The sequence below is a fragment of the Miniopterus natalensis genome, chromosome 5 (genome assembly GCF_054644295.1).
Source record: "Miniopterus natalensis isolate mMinNat1 chromosome 5, mMinNat1.hap1, whole genome shotgun sequence".
Taxonomy (NCBI): domain Eukaryota; kingdom Metazoa; phylum Chordata; class Mammalia; order Chiroptera; family Miniopteridae; genus Miniopterus; species Miniopterus natalensis.
Genome location: NC_142085.1, coordinates 5,543,833 through 5,566,646, shown reverse-complemented (window position 1 = coordinate 5,566,646; position 22,814 = coordinate 5,543,833). Strand labels below are relative to the sequence as shown.

The 22,814-nt window shown below is 54.3% G+C and overlaps 3 protein-coding genes across 6 annotated transcripts; 1 reads left to right on the top strand and 2 right to left on the bottom strand.

The window, feature by feature from the left end:
* Nucleotide 1: 1 nt before the first annotated feature.
* SKIC2 (SKI2 subunit of superkiller complex) lies at nt 2-9,378 on the bottom strand. Of its 2 annotated transcripts, none has more exons than XM_016215326.2 (28): nt 9,325-9,378; nt 9,144-9,247; nt 8,621-8,730; nt 8,405-8,522; nt 8,199-8,313; nt 8,016-8,090; nt 7,692-7,745; nt 7,409-7,599; nt 7,117-7,245; nt 6,750-6,895; nt 6,257-6,403; nt 6,046-6,130; nt 5,755-5,861; nt 5,298-5,444; nt 5,127-5,223; nt 4,780-4,992; nt 4,589-4,699; nt 3,150-3,380; nt 2,675-2,812; nt 2,392-2,529; nt 2,167-2,271; nt 1,759-1,906; nt 1,494-1,663; nt 1,189-1,395; nt 938-1,048; nt 641-859; nt 311-451; nt 2-217 (listed from the first exon to the last, which is right to left on the bottom strand). In XM_016215326.2, the coding sequence occupies exons 1-28, from the start codon at nt 9,344-9,346 to the stop codon at nt 17-19; spliced, it is 3,780 nt and encodes a 1,259-aa protein (XP_016070812.2). In that variant the 5' UTR covers nt 9,347-9,378; the 3' UTR covers nt 2-16. The 2 variants fall into 2 exon arrangements, with proteins under 2 accessions (XP_016070812.2, XP_016070813.2); XM_016215327.2 differs by having other exon boundaries at nt 1,189-1,399; nt 1,537-1,663.
* A 165-nt stretch (nt 9,379-9,543) lies between these two features.
* NELFE (negative elongation factor complex member E) lies at nt 9,544-18,116 on the top strand. Of its 2 annotated transcripts, XM_016215333.2 has the most exons (11): nt 9,544-9,630; nt 10,016-10,098; nt 12,036-12,105; nt 12,203-12,348; nt 12,835-12,909; nt 12,996-13,033; nt 13,215-13,534; nt 13,646-13,790; nt 13,947-14,001; nt 14,245-14,347; nt 15,952-18,116. In XM_016215333.2, the coding sequence occupies exons 2-11, from the start codon at nt 10,024-10,026 to the stop codon at nt 16,047-16,049; spliced, it is 1,125 nt and encodes a 374-aa protein (XP_016070819.1). In that variant the 5' UTR covers nt 9,544-9,630; nt 10,016-10,023; the 3' UTR covers nt 16,050-18,116. The 2 variants fall into 2 exon arrangements, with proteins under 2 accessions (XP_016070819.1, XP_087673437.1); XM_087817311.1 differs by lacking the exon at nt 15,952-18,116 and having other exon boundaries at nt 14,245-14,545.
* On the bottom strand, nt 16,319-22,425 carry CFB (complement factor B). 2 transcript variants are annotated; one of them, XM_016215329.2, is made up of 18 exons: nt 22,296-22,425; nt 21,977-22,210; nt 21,374-21,559; nt 21,056-21,229; nt 20,720-20,821; nt 20,482-20,618; nt 20,066-20,204; nt 19,364-19,495; nt 18,976-19,077; nt 18,736-18,873; nt 18,160-18,257; nt 17,906-18,023; nt 17,592-17,745; nt 17,415-17,491; nt 17,135-17,247; nt 16,902-17,034; nt 16,777-16,826; nt 16,319-16,474 (listed from the first exon to the last, which is right to left on the bottom strand). In XM_016215329.2, exons 1-18 carry the CDS (start codon nt 22,423-22,425, stop codon nt 16,319-16,321), a joined length of 2,373 nt encoding a protein of 790 aa, XP_016070815.2. The 2 variants fall into 2 exon arrangements, with proteins under 2 accessions (XP_016070815.2, XP_087673436.1); XM_087817310.1 differs by having other exon boundaries at nt 17,592-17,742; nt 22,296-22,359.
* Between the last annotated feature and the right edge of the window lie 389 nt (nt 22,426-22,814).

The window sequence follows — 22,814 nt, the reverse complement described above, 5'->3', positions numbered from 1 at the left end:
TTCACATGGAGGTCACTCACTGAGTGTACAGGCTAGCTGCAAAGACTATGTCCCTCCGCAGCAGGGTAGCTGCTGTCTCCATCTTAGCACCTAGCACAGGCTCGCCTACCAGGCGGGCCGCCCCTCGCAATGAGCGACACATTTCGGCCAGGCGCTGGATGCAGCGGACCACCAGGCCCTCGGGGGTCCCAGAGAGCCCTGCCAACTCGGAGAAGGGCTGTGGGGGAAGCAGGATGGGGATGAGCTTGAGAGACGTGGGCAGCCTCTCCCCAACCAGCCGTGCACAAAACCCCAAACCCCAGTAACTCACCATGCCCTGGGCCCACTCGTACACAACTCCGACCAGCCCGAAATTCAGCTCCCCTACAAATTCCTCCACTGTCTGGTTCAGGCCACAAGCCACCTGGACCTCACCAATCCGCTTGGCCACAGCACGGACACGGTCCACTCCCTGCAGATGGGGAAGGACATGTTAAGACCCACCTTCCTGCTCTAGGACGAGGGAGGCTCAGATCAAGGAAGAAGCCGTTCCAGCTCTTAGGGGCACGCACAGAGCTGGCAAGGTTACTTGGGGAAACCTGGGGGTGGGGCCTGGGAATGCTGCAGCCAGGAGAGGGAGAGAGGGGTGGGGGCCCAGTACCTGTTTGAGGGTACTTGGGAGCTGCTCCCCAGTGTCCCCGGGGCTCTGGCAGACCAGGCCAGAGAGCAGAGCCGCAATCTCCTCTGGCCGAAGGGCACTCAGAGCGTTGTCGAACATGAGCTCAGTGAGGAGCAGCTCGTGGCTGCTCATAGCACAAGCCACCCGCCCCGCCAGCTTCACTGTGCCTGCCTCGTCTACATAACCCAGAGTTCGGAGCACCTGGACGGAAGATGGTGGGTGTTGGGAGCCTGCTGTCCTCCCTTACTAGCCCTCCCCCTCCACCCCCACCGCTTTCACCTCTACTCGCTGGTGGTACTCAGGGAGCAGCAGTAATGACTGGTCTGATAGCAGGAAGCGCAGCCGCTCCATTTCCTTCTGTACCTGCATTCGTTCCCGCAGCTTCAGGTACTGTGGAGAGCCATGGGCAAGAGCAGCTTAGCCCTTCCCTTGCCTCCCACCAGGGCCTGAGGACCAAGGCTGAAATGGGGGTGGGCAGCCTACAGGGGACCAGAGAGAAAGAGCTTAGAAGCTGGTATCCAGGGCCCTACCTGGGCAGGGAAACGGGGGCTGTGCACACATTGAGCCCCCCGAATCAGCTCCTCTAGCTTCCGGGCCCGGAGTCCCCCCTCAACCACTGACACATCCTTGAGCTGCAAGTCGTTGACAGGGTCAAGGGTAGGGGGTCCTGCTGGGTGGGCCTGAGCCAGGCGCAGCAATTCCTGGACAACAGTGGTCACAGCAGCACTGGGAGGATCCTTCCTGAGGAAGGAGCAAGTCCTGAGACTTCTCTTCCATAAAAGCACCCCTCAGGCTGGGGGAGCCTCCCAACCACACACCCCCAACTCTCCATTACATGGTCCCTCCCCAGGAAAAGGGGCCTCCCCAGCATCTCTGACTTGAATTTCAGTTGCTGCCTCTTGCTGAAATCCTCCAAGATCTTCTCCCCATTCACCCGGAACACTTTGGTGGTGATGGCAGCCACGTCTCTGGGCTGGAGCTTGACCACAGTGTGGTCACAGGGCCCTGAGGAAAGGGAAGAGCAGAGTCAGACCTCACCCTGAACCCAGGTGCCCTGCCTCCACTGCTGTTAGGAACCTAGACATCTGCCCCACTCGCACCTTCAGGCAGGAACAGCTTGAATCCCACAAGGTCATCTGGGTAGGGCACACCTGGGGAGGCCGAACCCCTCTCCTGTGGGTCCTCAGACATGGGTTTATCACACAAGACCAGAGTTGTGAATACTCTGCTGGTAGAGTTTGAGGAGACCTAGGGGAGGTGGGGAGGCCAGCACAGGGCAATGTGAGGAATGGACAACAAAGGCAGGGATTATGGAGCAGCCACGCAGAACCCATTCGAATAGACAAGTAATCAGAGCAGAGGGGGGTGGGGTGTGGAGAAGGGCAGAGGACAGGGAGGTGAGCACAAGTGGTGGTGATGGGAAGGAAAGGAAGGCAAGAGGGGAACTGGCACTGCTGAGTGTAACCTGCCCCTCCCTCCCTCTGGGGCCCAGACTCCCCTCGGGTCACCTGCAGGATCACACCCAGTGCATTATGATGCTCCCGACTCTGCACGACCACCACCCTTCCGGCTGAGAGAGACTTCAGCCCATTCACAGACTCTATGACACGTTGCTGAAGAGGGGAGATGCGCAAAGGGGTAAGGAAGGAAGTGTCTGGGTTGCTGGGGCAGTTCAGGAGCACCCAGACTCACCTGTCTTTCTCCTCATCACCCCAACACAATACACTTCTCACCTGGATCAGGCTCCGGGTCTCTGTCAGTTCCTCTCCCCAGCTGTAATACTCGGGCAGGTCCACCAGTTGGCCAGTCAGGTCAGGCTCCTCCAAGGTCACCAGCTTCTTGGTTAATTCGTCCAGAGCCTGTTCATGGGCCTGGCCAGAAGCAAGGGGAAGGTATGAAATGAGTCTCCAGGCTCAGTCTGCCACATCCCCACCTGCCCCTACATGCCCACCTCTTCCCAGCCTGCTTCCCTTATCCAAGATCCAGCCTGATATACTGGTCACCCTAACCCCTCACCTTGCTGTCCTTGCGGGATGGAAACTCAGAGAAGCTCCTCTTCATCATGTCCTCCACCCTGAGGGCGTCCACCCGCAGCAGGTTGAGGATCATGGTGTATGTGAGGCGGAACTGAGACTGCAGCTGCGATGGCTTACCCTGGGGAGGAGCGGGGGGACTAGGTGGGCCTGCTGCTCCCCAGCCAGCCCTCTGCTGACTGGCTACCCACAGCAGAGCCAGTCCCAGGTCTGCAACCGTGGGGCCCAGACACACTGCCTACTCACCTCTGCAAAATAAGGGAGCGAAACTAAGTAATAGATCCTACTGGCTCCCTATGCACAGGGGGAAAGACTAGAGATGAGACCCGTTCTCACCCTTGGACCTGCTCACTCCTACCTTGGCTTCTCCCAGGCAAAAGAAAAAAAGGGGAAGAGGGTTGGAAGAGAATCCAGCGGATGGCGGGGGCCGTCTGGCTCGCCTCATGCTGCTCGCTCACCGTCACCATGCGGTGCAGGTCCACCATCTCAGGCACGCGGCCCTTGCAGAGCAGGATGACGGTGCCTGTGGGGTCCAGGCCCCTCCGGCCTGCCCGGCCCGCCATCTGCACGTACTCCCCAGGGAGCAGGTCCCGGAAGGTGGAGCCATCATGCTTTCGCATGGAGTCAAACACCACTGTTCGGGCAGGCATGTTCACACCCATGGCAAAGGTCTCTGTGGCAAACAAGACCTGGGATGTGGGGAAGAGAAGATCAGCAAAGGGGCTCCACACAGCTGCCCACTGCACCTCACTTTGCAGCAAGGTTCCGTGGGTACCTGGCACGTCAAGTCGAGGTGGCCCACTCCCAGGAGCCCATTTAACTCTCCAGGCAAACCTATAGAGGGGACTATCACTTTCCTCATTTTATTTACTTAGTTACCTACTTATTTCTGTGCACCACCATGACCACCCCGCACCTCAGTCACACCGTGTCTCAATGAACACCTTTCTGTGTAACGTGTTCCCGCACGTTGTCTTGTGTGCATGTAATCTGCAATCTACGTGAAAGCAGCTACATCTCGTCTCCCTACGCCTTTTCCTCCCGTGTTTCTGGCACCATCCATGCTCCTCTACTTATGCTTAATCCCTTGCTTCCAGCTGCGTAGGACACTGTGGGGTGCATGCCCTACAGTTACCTACCTGCTCTCCCAGGGACCACCACCACCACCCTGCCAGACTACAGCCAACAGGGAGAACTGGCATATTCCCTCACAGACCAGGGTGAGGACTGTGTGGTTTATACTCAGGAATGGAATTGAGGGGCAGAGTATGTTACACTTATTCTTGTCTAAAGAATGCCAGGGTACACTCCAGGCTGGCCACCCTGTATAAAGGTTCCTATAATCCTACGCAGACAGACCTCGCTTTACTGCGATTCGCAGACACTGCATTTTCACCACATGGAGGCAAGACCCTCCAGCAGCAAAAAGATCGTGCCTCACTGAAGCTCAGAGGATGGTGAGCATTTCTTCACAGTATTCTTTAAAGTACATATGTTGTTTTTAGACATAACAATACTGTACACTTAATAAAGTACAGTATAGTGTGAACATAACTTTCACATGTACTGAAAAACCAAAACTCCGTGACCCACTTTAATGCAATGTTTATGTGGTGGACTGGGATGGAGCCTGCAATGTGTCCACGGTCTACATTGTAGTTGCCTATGACTTTGGCAACATTTGGCATTAGCCACTTTCCTAGGTTTTACCAGTCTAATCACTAAAGTCTTACGAGTATTTCAAATTGCGTTTTTCTGGTGACAACTAATATGCTTGCTAGCTTTTTGGGTTTCTCTTCTGAATACATCCCCATTTTAAGATGAGAAACCTAAAGTTGAGGGAGATAAGAATCTGCAGAAGGTCGTGCAGTGAGGAGGCGGTGGGTGGCGTGTGCACCTTGACCAGACCGCGGCTGAAGAGCATCTCCACGATCTCCTTGAGGATGGGCAGGATGCCACTGTGGTGCACGCCCAGGCCTCGGTGCAGGAGCTCTGACATGTGCAGGACCTGCCGAGGGTTGAGGCCCGTGGTCAGGGTGGGGCGGAGGAGCACCCATCCCCATCAGTCTCCAAGTCCCCCCTCCACACCTGCGGCAGCTGGCGGTCAGAGCCGCGGAGGCGAGCAAGGCAGCGCTGCAGAAAAAGGTGAATCTCACTCTTCTCTGAACTCGTGGTGAGGTCCAGGGAGGTGAGGCCTGAAGCCTGCTCGTCACAGCGGCCCCGGGAGAAGGTGAACACCACCACGGGCAGCTGTGCACGGGTGCGGAGGGAGGCCAGGAGGGACAGGTACACACCACGGTCCTGGGGAAGGGGGTGCAAAGGCACAGGGATGCAGTCACCAGTAGGCAGGTAAAGAAGTGTCAGGTCTGGCAGCTCTCACAGCTGGGGGCCAAGGGAAGAAACAGGTGAAAGGTACAAAGCCTGTTGGTTCTCACCTGTGCGGGTCCCCCCTGATGCGTGGGCTGCTTGGCCCCAAAGGTCTGGGCGTGTTTGCTCATCCTGTCCTTCTTAGCCTCCACAGCCGCATAGTACCTGGGGTGCAAGGCGGGTGGCCATCAGTCACACCCAGCCGGGCCAGCCCTGACCCTTCCCCATCCCCAGCTTACCCCTTTGTGTGGAAGGTGCCTCGGGAGTCCAGCAACAGGAAGAGTTCACCCTGGGTCTTGGGGCTGTTCCCCGTGAAGAGGTAATGCTCCAGGGGCACAGGGCGAGCGACGGTGCTGATCACGTAGATCTGGCGACGCTTCAGTCGTCTGAGTGGGAAGAAGACAGCAGGTCAGGGGTGGGAGTCTGGGAAGGAACAGTCCACACACCCGCCTTTCCCCTTCTGGTCTCACCCAGTCTTTTCTGGGAGCCGGATTAGAAGGCTGTCCCCATCATCGTATCTCTCAACATTCAAAGTGGTCTGGGCCCAAGTGGGCCTTGTTCCCCAGTCCCACCTCAACCTCCTCCCCACCCTCATGGCCTAACCTCTCTCCCCGCTGTGGCAATCTTTGCCCCCCCACCCCAACCCAAGAAGAACACAGCCCCCTTCACCCAAGCACCCTAGGAAGCACATCTCACCCAATCCAGTCAGCAAACTCAAGGGCGTTGGGTACAGTGGCACTCAGAAGGATGATGGAGACATGGTCAGGGAGCATGATGAGCACCTCCTCCCACACGACCCCACGCTGGGCACGGAAGGAAGACAAGTCATGGGCAGCTTAGACGGGGCTGCCCTCCTGCTCCTACGCTTCCATTGGAGGGCAAAGAAGGCAGCCAGGTTTCAGGATGTATGGAAGAGGGAGCTGCTGAACTGGTCCTACAGGAAAGAACTGCTGGTGTCTGGGGCCCCCCAGGCCTCCTGCTTCCTACCTCAGCATCGTTGATGTAGTGAACCTCATCAAAGATGACCCACTCCAGGTCCCGGATGACATCTGAGCCACTGTACAGCATGGAGCTGGGGAGAAGAGACCGCAGGCTAACTCCCCAGGGGCCCATCTCCACCAATCCAGCAAACATGCTCTCCAGAGCAGCCTCGCCTTTCTGGCCCAAAGTCCACCCGTGTTGAGTGCCCATCTCTCACCGAAGGATCTCTGTCGTCATGATGAGGCAGGAGGCCTCTGGGTGCAGCTGTACATCCCCAGTGAGCAGCCCCACATCCCCAAATGTATTTCGGAAGTCTCGGAACTTCTGGTTACTCAGAGCCTTGATAGGCGAAGTATAGACAGTGCTGGGAAGAGGGCATGAAGTCAGCCAGTCTCTCCATACAGACTGTGGTCAGCACCTCCTCTCCTACCCTGAGCCCTCACAGCAGCATGCTGCTGAGCACAGGTGCCCCTCTTTCTTCACCCAAACTGACCCCAGAAAAATCCTGTCCCACAACCCCTTCCTGAACTAAATGTATACAGATCATCCTTCTAAACTCTCTCCCCACACCTTCTCGTTTCTCTCTAGGCCCCTATCTCAGTTCCTCCCCCAAACCTCCCCCATCTAAAAGATGAAAAAAGATGTGGGAAGAGAGATTTAGAAAGGACGCAGGAGAAAGCAGGCATGGCTGATGAAGGGAAAGGCTATACCGCGTCATGTGCTTCTGGGCAAGGGCAATGGCATATTCAGCCACAACTGTCTTCCCTGCAGATGTGTGAGCCGCCACAAAGACTGAGTCATGCCGTTCCAAGTGCAGGATAGCTTGTTTCTGGAACACATCAGGCTCAAATGGCCACTGTGGGAGAGAGAATTAGATGAGCGCTAAAGAAGGGAGAGGGGCCTTCTTACCTCTGGCTCATGGGGTATGCAGGGCAATAGGGAGAAGGCCAGAGTGAGGCAAGGCTGGGACTGAGGTCCAAGACTGGCCTAGAAGGCATCTGGCCTCTAGTGAGGAGAGGAGCCAAGGCAGTGGGCTGGGAGGAGGTGGGGGAGCACGTGAGGACTGGACCACACTACCTGGAAGGCTGGCTGGGGAATGAGGCGGTAGAAATCACCGACAGGGGAAGTGACATCCACTGGAATGGCCCACTGCTCCTGAGCAAGAGGTTTGGGGGGCTCTGAGGGGGATACAACTGTGGACACTTCCTGGAAAAGTAAGGGATAGGGGTGATAAAGATACAGCCAGAAAGCTCTCCATTACCACTCCTCCCAAAAGACGCTCCAGTCTTCCCCTTTGATCCAGCCAACCCAGTACACCCTCCAGTGGCAAGGCCCCTTCTTTCCCATTTCAATGCACGGAAGTGCCCACCTTCAGCACCAGGTCTTCCAAGCTGCTTGCTCGGGCCAAGGGAGCACTGCAAGGAGAGGCTGAAACAGTGTCCCTTCTGGTACCTCCAGGCTGTCCCACTGCCTCCCTCTCATCGTCATCGCCCCCACCCAGATCCAGGGGCTCTAGCAGACGGCTGAGGCTGAGCAACCCAGGAGCTGGAGCTGGGTGATCTGAGGAGCAAGACAAAAAGGGAGACCCAGTCATGTCCATCTCTGTTCTATAGAAGGGCACCACTTCTCCTACACCCCCACTGAAAACTCACCTTTTGGTGCAAAGTCCACACCTTTCTTGAAGCCCGGTGGAATAGTAAGGAGATCTGGAGGACAGGGACAGAGTCAGAACCACTGCACACTACTGTATAAGTCACACAGTACATAAACCGAAAGAATTAACATTCGCAGCATAGGTGTTGTAGCTAGGACAGTTGTAATAATTTTCCAACAAATAACGGTAAAGGTTGTTATGGAAAAGGGACCTTTTCCTAATTTGCTCAAGGCATGGAAGGACTAGCAGCAGCCCAGTGATAGGCCTGGGCCCCTTGTCCCCAGGCCCTGCCTCCCAACGGTCCATCCTGGCACCACCTCACCTTTCTCAAAGTCTATCTCTTCCTCAGCTTCCTCCTGAGTGCTCATTTCTGTTATGGTAGGCTCATCCATTCCACCTGGGGAGAGGTTGGACACTTGAGGATTCACAAGGGATGATACGACGGGAACCCTTCCTTGGAGACTGAGGGCTCCCTCCCCTACAATCTCATTTCCACAAGAGTCACCTGGCCAGAAAGGGTACTGTGTTGGATTCCCCCACAGGGACTGGGAGATGGGCCCTGGTGGCCTGTGAAGAGATAAGGAGGTTGTGGCCGACAGGTCTGTATTCTCCAGCAGGACCTGAGGCAAGAGATCAGAGCCCCAGTGAGATTGAGCTTGCCTCTGACCTTCCTTTTCCCAACTGTGCTTCTCATGGAACCTGAGCTCTTACCTCCTTGTAGCCCAGTATCTGGCCTGTGGTTGGATGTCTTTGGGCTTGCAGGTCGGAGGGGACTGGGGCCCCCAGTACAGCAAATAGAGACCAGGGATCCATCTTCCTCTGCCATTTTCTAGAGAGAAGGAAGTAATTTTCAAGTCTTCTTTCTCCTCTGTCTCAGCTTCCTTCATGGACCCATCTCCCTAGTCCAGGCCCCTCCACACCCCTCACCGGGTTGAGTGCTCCAGACCATGCAGAGGCAGCCAGGCTGGAGACGACAGAAACAACTGCTCGGCTTCTTGCTGCAGATCTGGGGCACAGGGAGGGAGGCCATGGGGAAGCTGGAACAAGGGCAAGATGAGAAAAAGTGATGGGACTCGTGTTGAGATCTGGAATAGCAGATGTCCCAAACAGAGTAGGGCAATCAAAGTGAAGCAATGTTTTCCAAAGGCTGTAATGCTTTATAGCACAAATGACCTGCTACTGAATTACCAGGGGCGCTGGTTAATAATTCAGATTTCAGAATCTGGGACTGTATCTTAAGAAAGCTCCCCCACTAATAACAAGGCACACTGAAATTTGAGAATCACTAGCTTTAGGCCCACGGCAGGTCCACTAAGGTTGGAGTCTGTCCTGCATCAAGCCAGGCGGGGATGGCACGCGTCCAGAGAGAAAAGCAGGTCATGCTATTCTACTGAAAGGAAGGGGTTTTAAGCTCGATGCGGGTCAAAGGTTAGGGTCAAAAGTCGCTCACGGTGCTCTCTGGAGCCCCAGGCTCATTCAGCAGCGCCCAGCGCCCAGTGCATCCCAGCTCCACAGCCCGGAGAGGCAGGTCCAGGGGGCCTGGGGGAGGTAGCACTGCGGGAGAAAGATCAGAGGTCAGGGGTCAAGGGTAGATTCCAAGCTACTCCCGCGTTCCACCCCCTCCCCCTCACCGAGTCGCTCGGTCTCCATCATCTAGGAGCCCAGGCAGCTGCGCCGCAGCCGGAAGTGCAGCCGGGGCCTTGGGGTAAAGCCCGCCCCCGAAAGGGCGGAAGTAAAGATGACTTCCGCCACACACCCCTCGGGGGGCGTGGACGACTGCTCGCGAGGGGCGGTGCTGAGCCCGGGAGGGAGGGCGGAAGTGGCCGCCCGCGGCCGCCGTGGGCCCGCGTTTCCCGCCCTCGCCGCGTCATCGCTCCGAGCCCGGTCGGCCGCCCGGGCGGCGCCGCCGAGACCGCGGCCCGGGGTGACGCCCTCAGGTAAGGCCTCCGCCTCACCCTTCGCCCTTGTCTCCGCGCTCCTCCTGTCTCCTTCCCTACTCGGTTGCTCTGAGAGCGCTGCGCCGGCTCCACTGCCTCCTCTGCAGTTCGAACCCCGCCGTTGCCATACTAACCCCAGTAAGGGATGGGGGTTCCGGTGCCGTCGTCTTGGCGACGGAGGGTGTTCCTCCCGGCCCACGTGGTGCCGGCGGGGAGGGAATGCTGGTCGATCCCGGCGCCGGGCTTGCGGGGCAGCGTAGCTTAAGCAAAGGGTAGGGAGAGGGACACAGCCCGCCGGCCCCGGGGGCTGGGCTGGGTGCGGCGGCGCGTGAGCCCCGGACGGCGACAGTGCAGAAAGATGTCTTGGGCCCTGCCCCTGAACCAGGAGCCACCATGTTGGTGATACCCCCCGGACTGAGCGAGGAGGAAGAGGCTCTGCAGAAGAAATTCAACAAACTGAAGAAGAAGGTGAGGGAGTGCATGTGGGCGTGGCCCAGCCTTTCGCCGACGCGCTGAGACCACCCGGGGTGAGTGAGGCGTGGAGGTTCTGGCTCTTCCCTAGAGCCTGTCACCTCAGGGTAGCTTCACAGGTAGTCTTTTGTTTCCATGTGTACCTTGTCTCTTCTGTTCAGTTTGCCATGGAGTTGTCTCCCTTTCCCATGGCTTTTATTACCACCTTAAAACTGGTGATCCCCAAGTGTGGTTTTTCCAGTTCCGCCTGGTGTCTTACTGATAACTTCTTACCCAAAATAAAGCTCTCCTCTTCCTACCTGTTCTAATCTAGTTCCTTTTCTTGATCTTCCAAACGTGGATGGACCACATTCAGTACTTCCGTGTGTTTGGAATAAAAAATTTAAGCTCTGCCCTGGCGGGTTAGAGCAAGGTTGCAGGTTCGATCCCAAGTCAGGGCACATACAAGAATTAACCAGTGAATACATAAATAGATGGAACAACAAATCAGTGTTTCTCTCTCTAAAATCAGTTATTTTTTTAAAAAATCTTATCTCTGACTTCTCCATTTGCATAGCCAAACATTTGCCAAGCCTTCTTCTTGATTCTTTCTTGAAAATAATTTCTCCCATTTATTTTTTTTTTTTTAAATATGTCTTTATTGATTTCAGAGAGGAAGGGAGAGGGATAGAAAAACATCAATGATGAGAGAGAGTTGTTGATCGGCTGCCTCCTGCACACCCCCTACTGGGGATCAAGCCCACAACCCGGGCATGTGCCCTGACTGGGAATGGAACCTCCATCTCCTGGATCCTAGGTCGATGCTCAACCGCTGACCCACACTGGCCGGGCTCCCATATCTTTTTTCAAGAGTATTCCATAGATGAGGTCTTTGCTGATGTTCACTTAGACTGTTACAGTGGTCTCCAGACATGTTTCTTGTTGTGTTTTTGAAATAGACGTCTGCCCTCTTGTTAAAATGATTGATTGGAAACACAGGATGCTGTCCTTTTTCTCAGAACCCTTAAGTGGTTTCACGTTGTCTATAGAGTAAGGATTTTAGTAAAATAGAACTATTCACTAGTCCCAAAACATGCATTCCCAAAGCCTTCTTATCTCAGCATTTTTCCCACCCTATTTTCTTTGTCTAAAATGCTCTTTTTTCAGTCTCTGTTGTGTAGATTCTACCCAGGGACCAGTTTAATAGCCATTTGACATCAGAAAATTGTACTTGCTCTCAAACAGTTTTAATCTCTTATAAACATTCTTGGCGATTTAGTCATTTTATTTCTCAGATTGTAAGCTTCTTGTGGGGAGGAACTGTGTCTCATACTTTTGCATATCCCTATTATGAAGAAATGAGTGGTGTGTTCTTGTTAAATATATAGGGGATGATGGATGAAGCCCCAAGAAAGGCACATAGGCTTATACTACTTACTTGCAGCTTGTAACCTGGAGCTCTGGTTCATGAATGAATTCCTTGTCTTCACCTTCAAAAACATCATACTCTGGATACCATGGTTTGGATAGCTTAGTTATCACTGGCACTGTAGATGACCTGGGAAACCATGTGTAAGCGGCAGGGCTGCCTCAGTGAAGTGAACCACTCCAAGAGCACCATTTGCATTGTCTTCTCTGAGAAAGATGACCCCTGGAGTGATGCGCCCAGTGGCCTTGGCAAAGGATCTGGTCAGGGAATGGCCTCACCAACCCCTCTCTCATCATTCTTTTTTTTTTTAAATATCTTTATTTCAGACAGAGGAAGGGAGAGAGAGAAACATCAGTGATGAGGGAGTCACAGATAGCTACCTCCTGCAGGTCCCCTACTGGGGATTGAGCTTACAACCCGGGCATGTGCCCTGACCAGGAATCGAACCATGATCTCCTGGATCCTAAGTTGATGCTCAACCGCTGAGCCATGCCCGGCCGGGCTCTCTTCTCATTCTTGTTCCCAGAAAAAGGCATTGCTGGCTCTAAAGAAGCAAAGCAGCAGCAGCACAGCCAGCCAAGGCGGTGTCAAACGCTGTGAGTGACTGGAAACGGGGCTAGCCTAGAAAAGGGGAGTGTGGGCTGGCCTTTCTCAAACCTGGCTGAAATAACGCCTCTTTTCCTCCCATTCCAGCACTGTCAGAGCAGCCTGTGGTGGACACCGCCACCGCAACAGAGCAGGCAAAGCAGCTGGTGAAGTCAGGAGCCATCAGTGCCATCAAGGCCGAGACCAAGAACTCGGGCTTCAAGCGCTCTAGAACCTTAGAGGGGAAGTTAAAAGTAAGCACAAGCAGAAAGGTTGTTCAGGGGACCCTTGACTTCAGAGGGTACTCTCCAAGTTGGAATGGAGGCAGGGTTAGGGGCAAGTAAATGCCTGATGATCATGTGCAAATTGCCTGCCACTCTGAGCTTTGGGTTGCTTATTTGAGAAGCAGAGAAAATGGATGATTCCCGAGTCCTCCACGTTACACAGCCTGTGACTCCAATCCATGTATTAGGGCTCTTGGGTCATGTTTTCAGGAGATGAAAGGCTGAAACGTCAGCAGGTTCAAGAAATGTTTAGATACACTAAATACTTCAAGGGTACATTAGAGTCTTTTACTTTAAAATGCCACATAATCAAATAAGAAAAGTACAAAGGAATTAAAAGAAAAAAAAGATACGCCTCCGGAAGCCCAGAAGAGGTGAGAGAAGAGGAATCCCCTCTGTCCTGTGGTTAGGCAGCCTCCTACTCCCACACTGAGTTAGGCCTCTACCACCTTCCAGGACCCTGAGAAGGGGCCGATCCCCACTTTCCAGCCGTTCCAGAGGAGCATATCTGCTGACGACGATCTACAGGAGGTAACGGTTCCCAGTCCTCTGTCCCTGAGGGACCCACATTCCAGCAATTAGGAATCCTCTTAACTGAAACTTGGTCTCTTTTCCAGTCATCCAGACGTCCCCAAAGGAAATCTCTGTATGAGAGGTTAGCAAGTTAGAAATAGGTCTGGGTCCTGGTAGGTAGAGGGGGGGTTGCCTGATCCTTGGGGGAGGTATGGGGCTGGAGTGGAAGGAGCTGTGGCTGCAGAGGGAGTGTTGAGTCTCTACAGGGTCTGGGAAAACAAAGTAAAGGCCCCCTTTGATCCTCATTGTCTGCCTCCCCCTAGCTTTGTGTCTTCCAGTGACCGGCTTCGGGAACTGGGGCCAGATGGGGAAGAGGCAGAAGGCCCAGGGGCTGGTGATGGTCCCCCTCGAAGCTTTGATTGGGGCTACGAAGAACGTGGTAGCACCCGCTCCTCAGTCTCCCCTCCGCGAAGCCGCAGCCGGGACCGCAGTCGTGAGCGGAACCGGGACAGGGAACGGGACCGGGAGCGAGATCGGGACCGAGACCGGGAGCGGGACAGAGATCGAGACCGGGAACGGGACAGAGATCGAGACCGGGACAGAGACCGGGAACGAGACAGAGACCGAGAGGGCCCTTTCCGCAGTGAGTGGGCTTGGCTGGTGGGGAAAGTGACCTCAGATAGGACTTAGGTGGTTCCAACTAAAGTGGACTTTTAAAGTGGAGGGTGACAGCATATGTTTTGTGATCCCATAGGGTCGGACTCATTCCCTGAACGCCGGGCCCCTCGGAAAGGGAATACTCTCTATGTGTACGGGGAAGACATGACACCCACCCTCCTCCGTGGGGCCTTCTCTCCCTTTGGAAACATCATTGACCTCTCCATGGACCCACCCAGAAAGTAAGGATGGCATAGGGCAAGATAAGTCCCGGGAGGACCTGGGTGTGCGGCCTGGGGAGGAAGCCAACACATCTCCAGCAGCCTGTAAGCACTGGGTCCGGCTGGGTTCAGAGGAGCCCACAGTCCCTCTACTGACCCTGTTTTCTCTCATCCCAGCTGTGCCTTCGTCACCTATGAAAAGATGGAGTCAGCAGATCAGGCCGTTGCTGAGGTTGGGACTTCCCAGATCTATCCATCCCCCCCCCCCCCCCCGCCATCCTCATGTTGTCTCTAAAGTACTGGGAGCCAGGAGGAAATCATTACTCTTGACAAAGTCTCTCTCTACTCACACAGAAAACCTTATATTCTCAGATCCCTGCTCAGCCTACTCCTAGAATGGCAATTCATGGAAATCCTCCTTCGGTTTGTCTGTAATGTTTTCCCCCATCCCCGCCCCTCCCCTCTTCTGCCCTAGCTCAACGGGGCCCAGGTGGAGTCCGTGCAGCTCAAAGTCAGCATTGCCCGCAAACAGCCCATGCTGGACGCCGCCACTGGCAAGTCAGTCTGGGGCTCCCTTGGTAAGAGTGTGATTCTTCCTCATCCTGTCCCCCACTGCTCACCCCTTCTTTTTGTTCCCTTGCATGTCACTGGATTCCCTAGCTGTCTGGATTTGTGGGAGGCTGTGGGGATGGAAGGAAGAGTGGTCAGGCCCTCTGTCAGTTGGAAGTAGGAGAAAGAAAAAAGTATGATTGAAACAGCTTCTAGTAAGTAGAACAGGGAAGGAGGGGAAGCGGGTCCAGTTCGAGAGGCAGATGAGCATCTCATGTGGCCTTGTTCATTTTGAGATGAAGTATAGTTGGTTTTATAAAATAGGCTTTTGGAATAGGCACCTGGAACTCAGGCGTGAGTTGAGAAATGAAAATGTAGATTAGTCATCTATATTTCAGAGTGGCTGCAAAATGGTGGTATCATTTGGGGAGGCTAACTTTTGGAGAAAAAAATGACTTGAGACTGGGTTTGCAGAATATTCAGGGAATATGGGAGGAACCAGGGCTGTGTTCCTTGTGCTCCAACTGTCCCAGTCCTCCTGACATGTTAGGCTGAAATTTATGCAGCAAAGGTGACAGCAGGAGGGGTCAGGGCCGGAAGCTGCACCCAGGCGGGGGGGGGGGGGGGGGGCATTGAAGCCAAAGGACACCAGCTTTGAGAAGTAGGGCATGATCGGCATTGTCAGGGTACAGAGATCCCAGAGAGTGGGAGCTGGGGGGGGGGGGGGGGGGTGCATTCACTGTAGCCCCACAGCGGCAGGGATGGAATCCTTGGAGATGGGGTGAGGAGAGGGACACTGGGAAAGAGGAAGGGGAAGGAAAGCTCAGGGCTCATGGGAGAATGCCCAGGGCCAACGCTACCCCCAGAGTGAGTTCTGATAGGGAGAGTAGCATTTCTCAGTGTGAACCCATTTTAACCAAAATATATTTTCTTGGCAAAAGAGTAGGCAAGCCTGGCTGGGCATGGCTCAACGGTTGAGCGTCAACCTAGGATCCAGGCGATTGGGGTTTTATTCGGGGTCAGGGCACATGCCCGGGTTGTGGGCTCGATCCCCAGTCGGGGGCGTGCAGGAGGCAGCGGATCGATGACTCTCTCATCATTGATGTTTCTCTCTCTCTCTCTCCCCCTCTCCTTTCTTCTCTCTGAAATCAGTAAAGATATATTTTTTAAAAAAAGAGAGAGTGGGCAAAACAAGGGGTTCAGAGCAAGAGTGGCCTTCCATAAAAGGAAGTGTGCAGAAAAGGCCAGCATGTCAACCAAGGGTTATAGAGATTTTCTAATGTTTTTTAAATTTGTCTTTATTGTTAAAAGTATTCTAATTTTTAATTTTTTATGTACTGACTCAAAGCAGTAGGTAAGCACCATTTACATGTGTCGTTGATAACATTTGGGATTTTTCTAAGAACAAAAAATTTGTTACAGTATTCCTATGTGCCAAGATAACCGGGTGATGGTTTGGCGGCCACGGGCCTAAGGGCCTAAAGGGAGACAGGCTGTCCTGGCCACCAGAGGGCAGCATAGAAACTGGGCTTCCAAGTGCCAGAGGCCAGGAGTGAGGTGGTCAGACTCTGGGCCTGGGGTCTCACCAGTGCTCTCCTTCAGGCCCTAACTAACCCTTTCCTCTCTTCCCTAGCTGTCCAGAACAGTCCAAAGGGTTGCCACCGGGACAAAAGGACCCAGATTGTCTACAGTGATGATGTCTACAAGGAAAACCTTGTGGATGGCTTCTAGGTTGTGGAGCTGGATTTCTTGTGCCTCATCTGCCCCAACACTGGTCTCAGTAAAACACTGAGGTGGAAGCTCACACATCTCCCTCAGCCTCTGGTTTTTCAGCACTTGGGATTGGGTTGAGCCTTTAAAAACGGCTGTTAGATTTTATTTCATTTGTAACAAGATGGGCAGTGCACATTCCCCACTCCCTTACCCCAAAGGAACTTCAACACGGGTATTGTCACAGCTGTTTTAATTTGATCTCATGCCCCTTTCCAGCAGGAAACCCCTTATAGAAAATCCAGACCCTCATCTCGGAGTTTCTCCTTGAGCCAGGGCAGCACTTGGAAGAGGTTGATGTGAAAGTCTCGGGCGTGAGCAGGTACCTGGTGCTGCAGCCTCTTGTCTTTGCAGACATCCACTACACCCCAACTGATCACACCAACCTGGAGAGGGTGAGGGATTGCCATGGATCATTTGGTAGAATTCCTTCCGTAGCCCAGGAAGCACAACTACTCCCAATTGCATCTGCACTGACCTAGGGGAAATAGACTAGGGACCCAGCTTGGTCCTGTCCTCTGCACACCCAGGCCAGACACATGGCCCTGAGCCGCCCAGGTCAGGGAACAGTCGTGAGATGAGGCAGGCTCTTCCCTCCCCTTTTTAGCTGCATCTGTTGACCTTTTTTGCTTTGGGTCCCGTGCTGACCTCTTGGCGTCTCCCCACAGTTAGGAAAGGGGGGACTTACTTGAATGAAGCGACTCCTCTTGTGAATAATCAGGGGGCCACCAGAATCACCTACAGGGGAGAGAAGCTGTAGGGAAGCTCTTGGGCCTCAGGAACTTGCAACTCCACCAGAGAACCTGTTCTCACCTCTGCAAGTGTTGGGGTCACCGTAGGGATCCACCCCTCCAGTGCAGAGGAACCTGGGGGTGACCACCTCAGAGATGTCCTTGACTTTATCATAGCCTGGGGCCTTTTGAGCATCTCTCTCACATGCAGCTTTCTGTAGGTGAGGAGGGGAGTGTGGAGAAGAGAGAACAAACAAAGCTTGCTTACAGAGAATCAGGGCTGAGAAGACCTCCTTAGGATCCCACATTTCTCACCTTATCCCCATTCTTGATGAAGACCTCCTTCCGAGCCAGCGTCTTCTTCCCATCCTTGAACAACTCGGTCACAAACAGAGCTTTGATATCCTTTGCAGGGAGCAGCTCTTGCACTGGACCGATGGACAGACTGGGTCATTTCAGCCCTCTCCCTACCATCTCAGCAAATGTCCCTCAGCCCCTGCCTATAAGCTGGGGACTCCGGCTGGCATCTCCAGCTCCCCCCATGCCCCACTTGTCTTGACTTGCCCTAGTGCTCCTCTCCCTGAACATGTCTTACTCTGTTGCTGGCAAGTGGTTGACAGTGGAAGCCTCAAAGCTTGATTTGTCCCCTCGGTGCAAGGGAGACAGATGGGCCTGTTAAGGGGAGAGAGGGAGACTCGGGTGGAAAACTGCCCCTGCTCCAGTCCTCCAGCCCCACCTTTGCCACTTTTTCTTAGGGAGACAGGTGTCTGACCTGAGAGTCTCACTGTACTTAAGTTTCGTTTTGAGCTTGATTAGGGCCACATCATAATCATAAAATTCAGGAATTCCTTCTGCTTTTTTCCCATTGATGTTGTACTTGGGGTGGAACAGAACTTCTTCTATTTCCAAGTCCTGCTTCTTCCCTCCTAAGGTGGGAGGAGAGGGAACCTCTAGGCAACCCACTTCTCTGTGGACAGCCTCCTGCCTCTGGCCCCACACCATCCCTGACGGATTCGGCATATACAGGAAGGGGCTACATTGTGGGTGGACTGGGAGCTCAGAATTTATTCACCGTGTCATCCTCACCCACATTGACCTTGATTGAGTGTAACTGGTCATCCACTGTGAAACAGTGGGCCGCTGTCAGCACAAAGTACTCAGACACCACAGCCCCCATGCAGTTTTCATGTCCCTTTGAAGGGCGCTGTGGAAATGGCAGAGGGAGAAAGCTTGACTTTCACAAACACCAAATTCTAACGTGCACACATTGCCTTTGCCCTACCCCCATTTCACCCTGACCTCACCCCCAGGAGTTACCACCACCAGGATGCCATGCTTACGGTGACTGAGATCTTGGCCTGCCACGGCTGCTTGTGGTAATCAGTACCTTTCCTGTGCTCCCAAACCATGCCACAGAGACCCAGTGTCCGGGTTTCATCTGGCAAGAAAAGAGAAAGTGCTGAAAGCCAGGACACTCATCCCAAATGGCAGCACCTTTTGGGGAGGGACACCTACACATCCATGGAGAGCAAGGCCTGTAGGAGAAAAGGAAAGGCAAGGGCATTTGTTTACTTATGTCTAAGACAAGAAATCGCTGGTACAAGCAAAAGAATTAGAGACTTGGCTGAAATTAGGCTGAACTCTTGCTAGCTTGCTGTCCCTTGACATCTCTTGGCCTCAGTTTCCACATCTATAAAGCAGGGGACTTGAGAAAGATCAATGACATGATTGGGAGCTCTGATTCTAAGATCAGGAAGCAGACAGTGCCAGGAAACAATAATGACACTACGGCAGAGAGAAGGAAAGAGGCCTTCCAGACTGCCAGGGTCTTGGGAGGAGAGGAAAGATGAGTGATCCTGGGGGACCTGGGGAGAGCTGAGCTTCCTGGTCATCTCACGCTTCTGATATCTTCCTACCGAGCATTTTGACGAAAACGTCCTCCAGGTTTTCCATGTCCTTGACTTTGAACACATGTTGCTCGTTATCTTTCTTGGAAGCCAAAGCATTGATGTTCTCTTGGTTGACCAAAGGCCCAACCCCAAACACATAGATGTCTGAGGGAGAAAAGGGGAGGGTGAGCTCAGGTCCAGGCTTGGGGGTGGAGGTGGGTAGGAACTGAGAAAGCAGGGTGCTGGGTCCTGGGCAAAAGAACTCACCCAGATACTCTTCCCTTGGGTTTTTGCGATCCCTACCAATGTCCAGCAAGGACCGTATATCGTGAATGACAGGGACTGGGTCCCCACCCATGTTGTGCAAGCCTACAGAAGAGACAGACCATGAGGGTGGGAGGTGAGGAAGAGGGTCATGAGAAATCAACCAGAAATAGTGACACATGGCTGGGTAAGGAGGTCGGGAAGGGGGTGGAAGTGACAAATCAGGGGAGGAGTCCCTCCTTGTAAAGTGTCACAGGAAAGATCAACATGATTAAGGCCCATTGCTTCTCAGGGCCCAGCCATGAGTCTGGTGTTCTATGTAGACCTAGGAGCCACACACACACACTGGTGTGAGAGGTGGGGAGTCGGGCAGGGGAAAGGGCCCTCTGACCGTCAGTCATGAGAATGATGACATGGCGGGTGTGGTTCCAGCCTTCAGGGGGGGTGTTCCCCGCCCAGCTCATCATGTTGTACACCGCCAGCAGGGCCTTCTTGGTGTTAGTCCCGGTCTTCAACTTGTGATCTGTGGTAAAGAAAGAGATTGCCACCTCACGTAGTCTCCCAGGCCATCCTTGAACCCCAGAGGCCTGTTGGCAACAGATCCCACATTTTGCAACTGTTTTAGTTCATTGTCACCACACTGGCTTCCCTTTGACTGTAAACTGACCTTCTCAGTCCCTAACCTCTGTGCCCCACTGGCCCTGCTGTCCAACTATGTGCTACAAAGTGTTCTCCCTGCTCCAGGTGGTCTCAATACCCCTGAACCTTTTTTTTCTTTTTCTTAATCCTTTCCCAAGGATATTTTTCCCATTGCTTTTCAGAGAGAGTGGAAGGGAGAGAAGAGAAAAAAAAAAATATGTGAGACACACGTTGACTGGTTGCCTCCCGAACGCACCCTGACAGACTGGGGATCGAGCCTGTAACCCAGGCACATGCCTTTGGCTGGCATTGAACCCAGGACCCTTCAGTCCGCGGGCTCATGCTCTAACCACTGAGCCAAACCGGCTGGGGCCTCCCGAACCTTTTGACCTCTTTGACCCCAAGGTGAACCTACCACCGTCCCCTCCCACCGCTCCCTCCCCTGACTCCTGACCTTCATAGCTGATCTTGTTGAGCTGCTCTGTGACCCAGTCTGCATTGCTGCTCTCTGCATCGGACACTTTGATCAAAATGTTGGTGTCTGTGGCATACGTCACTAGACCATATTTTGGCTTCACCCCATAGCTTGCCACCTGAGGGAAGCAAAAGGTAATGGCACTGCAAGTAGAATACTTTGCTGGGACAAGGAAGGTCACACTAAGAGACTCGAGGGCTGACTGGTCACCGGTTCACAGGGGAGTCTGGGTTAAAGGTCACGATACTGCTTCAGTAAAAGGGACGGAGAGCAGAGTAGGAGCTGAGGACTTCCTGGAACCCTGTGGCTCAGAGGGGCTGGAAACACCAGGAAGCTAGTCCCGTCAGGGCAGCGAGATCCACTCGGGGTCCCCACGTTGAAGGAGAGGGCTCCACCTTCTCAATGAAGTCTTTGAGACAATTCTTGGCTCCTGTGAAGTTACGCGCCCCAACGCTGTCTGATCCATCCAGCACCAGGTAGATGTTCATGGAGCCCGAGGGGTCCAGGACAATCTTCCTCTTCTGTTGTTCCCCTGGGTGCCACCAGAGACACTGAGGCTCCAGCAGGCATGGCTCTCCTGCCCCTTCTCCATCCCCCCAGTTCCCTGCCCCACCTCCCACGCTGCCTTCACACCTGGGCTGTGCCCATCCTCAGCATCCGCTCCTTCTATAGTCTCTGTCAGGGAAGACAGGAAGGCTTCGGCCACCTCCCCGGGGGTATCGTACATGAAGGAATCTGGGAGAGGTCAGAAGTCAGGTCAAATATCTTGGAGGGTCAGGGACCCAGTGACCAGAAAGACGGGGGATGGTGGGTTTCCAGAGTGGGAAGGGCTCAGGAGTAAGGAAGCTTTACAGGGAGGTTAGAAGCAGAAGGAGCTGGGTGGGGAGAGGGGAGGAAGACAGTGCCCTGGTGTGGGGACTTGCAGATGAGAGAGCAAGATCTGACCTGAGGGCATAGGTCAAGGGTCACCTTGGCAAGAAGGCTCCGTTCCACTCCAAGAGCCACCTTCCTGGCATGTCCGCTGCTGGGAGCCACGCAGGGTGAGTCCCCGGCTGCAATAGTAGGTGACACTGTCTTCAAGGCGGTACTGGCTGCCCACCTTCCTTGTGCCAATGGGGATGCCTGGGTTGGGGCAGTACCCCGCTGCAGAGGCATGAGACACGGAGGTGAAGGCCAAAGTCGGAGGCCCGAGGGCAAGGTAGGGTCCGGGAGCTGTGATGCCAGTTCCTCCGGCTCTGCATGGATCGGGGACAGGCTCCCATCATGGGGGAAGGCAATGCTTCTCACCTCCATTGTCACAGATGGCCGTTTGCCCGTCCCACCGGCCAGTCATTTGGCAGCTGCGATTGGCAGAGCCCCGGAGAGTGTAGCCATCATAACAGTGGAAGGAGATCTCATCACTCAGATTGTAGTAGGGAGCTCGAGGCCAGTACTCCCCATTCTCAAAGTCCTGTGGTCTTGGGCAACGAATTGCTTTGGGGGAGAGGGATAATCAGAAGTTACTGAGAGGGAAGGGCTGCCCTTTAGAGTATCCCTCCTGGTTTCAAGGTCCCTGTGGCTGAGGAAAAGCATCTCGGTCCCACAGGAGCAGCATCTACCCCTGACCCCTGGAGGGTCCCTCAACCCATGGGGAGTCCCACTGCTCCTCCCTCCCGTTCCTGAGTGTTCTGTTTACTGCCAGGCTGCCTGGTACTGGGTAGATGCTGAGTAAAGGCTGATCCCCCTCCTCCTTTCTCCTTCCTACCTCCAAGCCCAGACAGCTCCTACACTGCTCAGCCCGACTTGTCAGCCTGCCTGGTCTCAGCACACTAATCTCATCCTATTTGGGACCTCGGCCGCCACCTGCTCCAACCCTTTGCTGGCCCATGCCCACCCTCACTGCCCTCCAACCTCTGCATTCTGCCTTCTTGACAATCTTTTGGTCTTTGGTCCGCAGGGTGCTCCAGGACCCTGTGGATCTGCAGGTGCGCACCTGCACAGGGTATGGGTAGAAGCCAGAGGGACACACGTACTCCAGCACCTGGCCCTCCTTGAGAAGCTGGAAAGAGCCACCTTGGATCGCTACTCCCTCCAGAGAGCAGGGGCTTTGGGGCTCAGCTGCAGGCAATGGCGTTGCACCCACACCTAAGAAGACAGGCTGATGAGGCCTGGCCTGACAAGGCCAAGGAGAGATGCTAGGGGCAGCGGGAGCAGGGGCACCCTGGCTTACCTCCAGACAAAAGGCCCAAGACCAAGGGTAGGAGGCAGAGCCAGTGGCTGGGATTGCTCCGCATGGCCGTGGAAGGAAGGGGAGAGGCTGGGGCTGGAGGCAAGGCAGCCTTCCCCAGCTTGTGCTGCATGTCCGTTTGGCTGTGTCCAAGCTGAAACTTCAGACTTGGGCCAGGTCACACTCCCTTCCTCTACCCCCTACAACCTCCAGCCTTTTATGCAATTGGAGTGCTGGCACCTGTGGTTCACCTTGCCTGCCCTACCCACATCACTTTCCGGAATGTCCAAGAGGGAGGGCCCCACTGAGCTGCCAGTCAAGGAAATAGAAACTGTATATACACCACCCTTTGTTGCCCAAGGTCCAGGACTTTCCCTTCAACAGCTCCTCTTGGCCACAGTTCCTCCCCAAAGAGCACAGACCACCCCCCTAGAGACCAGAAATGAGGCCCCGGTGGCTCCCCTGTTGACTGTGGTATGGAGCAGAGTCCCTGTTTGTCCAGCAGGGTCTCTGACCTGCCTC

What these genes read in the sequence shown, in the direction of transcription:
- CFB (XM_016215329.2), bottom strand. Translation starts at nt 22,425, where the DNA reads ATGCAGCACAAGCTGGGGAAGGCTGCCTTGCCTCCAGCCCCAGCCTCT. An exon ending in CTCAATCAAGGTCAATGTGG is followed by an intron (nt 17,746 to 17,905) that starts GTGAGGATGACA and finishes CTCCCACCTTAG; the next exon opens with GAGGGAAGAAGCAGGACTTG. An exon ending in AGAGGAGTCGCTTCATTCAA is followed by an intron (nt 16,475 to 16,776) that starts GTAAGTCCCCCC and finishes CACCCTCTCCAG; the next exon opens with GTTGGTGTGATCAGTTGGGG.
- NELFE (XM_087817311.1), top strand. Translation starts at nt 10,024, where the DNA reads ATGTTGGTGATACCCCCCGGACTGAGCGAGGAGGAAGAGGCTCTGCAG. An exon ending in CTGACGACGATCTACAGGAG is followed by an intron (nt 12,910 to 12,995) that starts GTAACGGTTCCC and finishes TCTCTTTTCCAG; the next exon opens with TCATCCAGACGTCCCCAAAG. An exon ending in CCGAGAGGGCCCTTTCCGCA is followed by an intron (nt 13,535 to 13,645) that starts GTGAGTGGGCTT and finishes GTGATCCCATAG; the next exon opens with GGTCGGACTCATTCCCTGAA.
- SKIC2 (XM_016215326.2), bottom strand. Translation starts at nt 9,346, where the DNA reads ATGATGGAGACCGAGCGACTCG. An exon ending in TCAGCCGCGGTCTGGTCAAG is followed by an intron (nt 3,381 to 4,588) that starts GTGCACACGCCA and finishes CCCACATCCCAG; the next exon opens with GTCTTGTTTGCCACAGAGAC. An exon ending in AGACCCGGAGCCTGATCCAG is followed by an intron (nt 2,272 to 2,391) that starts GTGAGAAGTGTA and finishes TCCCCTCTTCAG; the next exon opens with CAACGTGTCATAGAGTCTGT.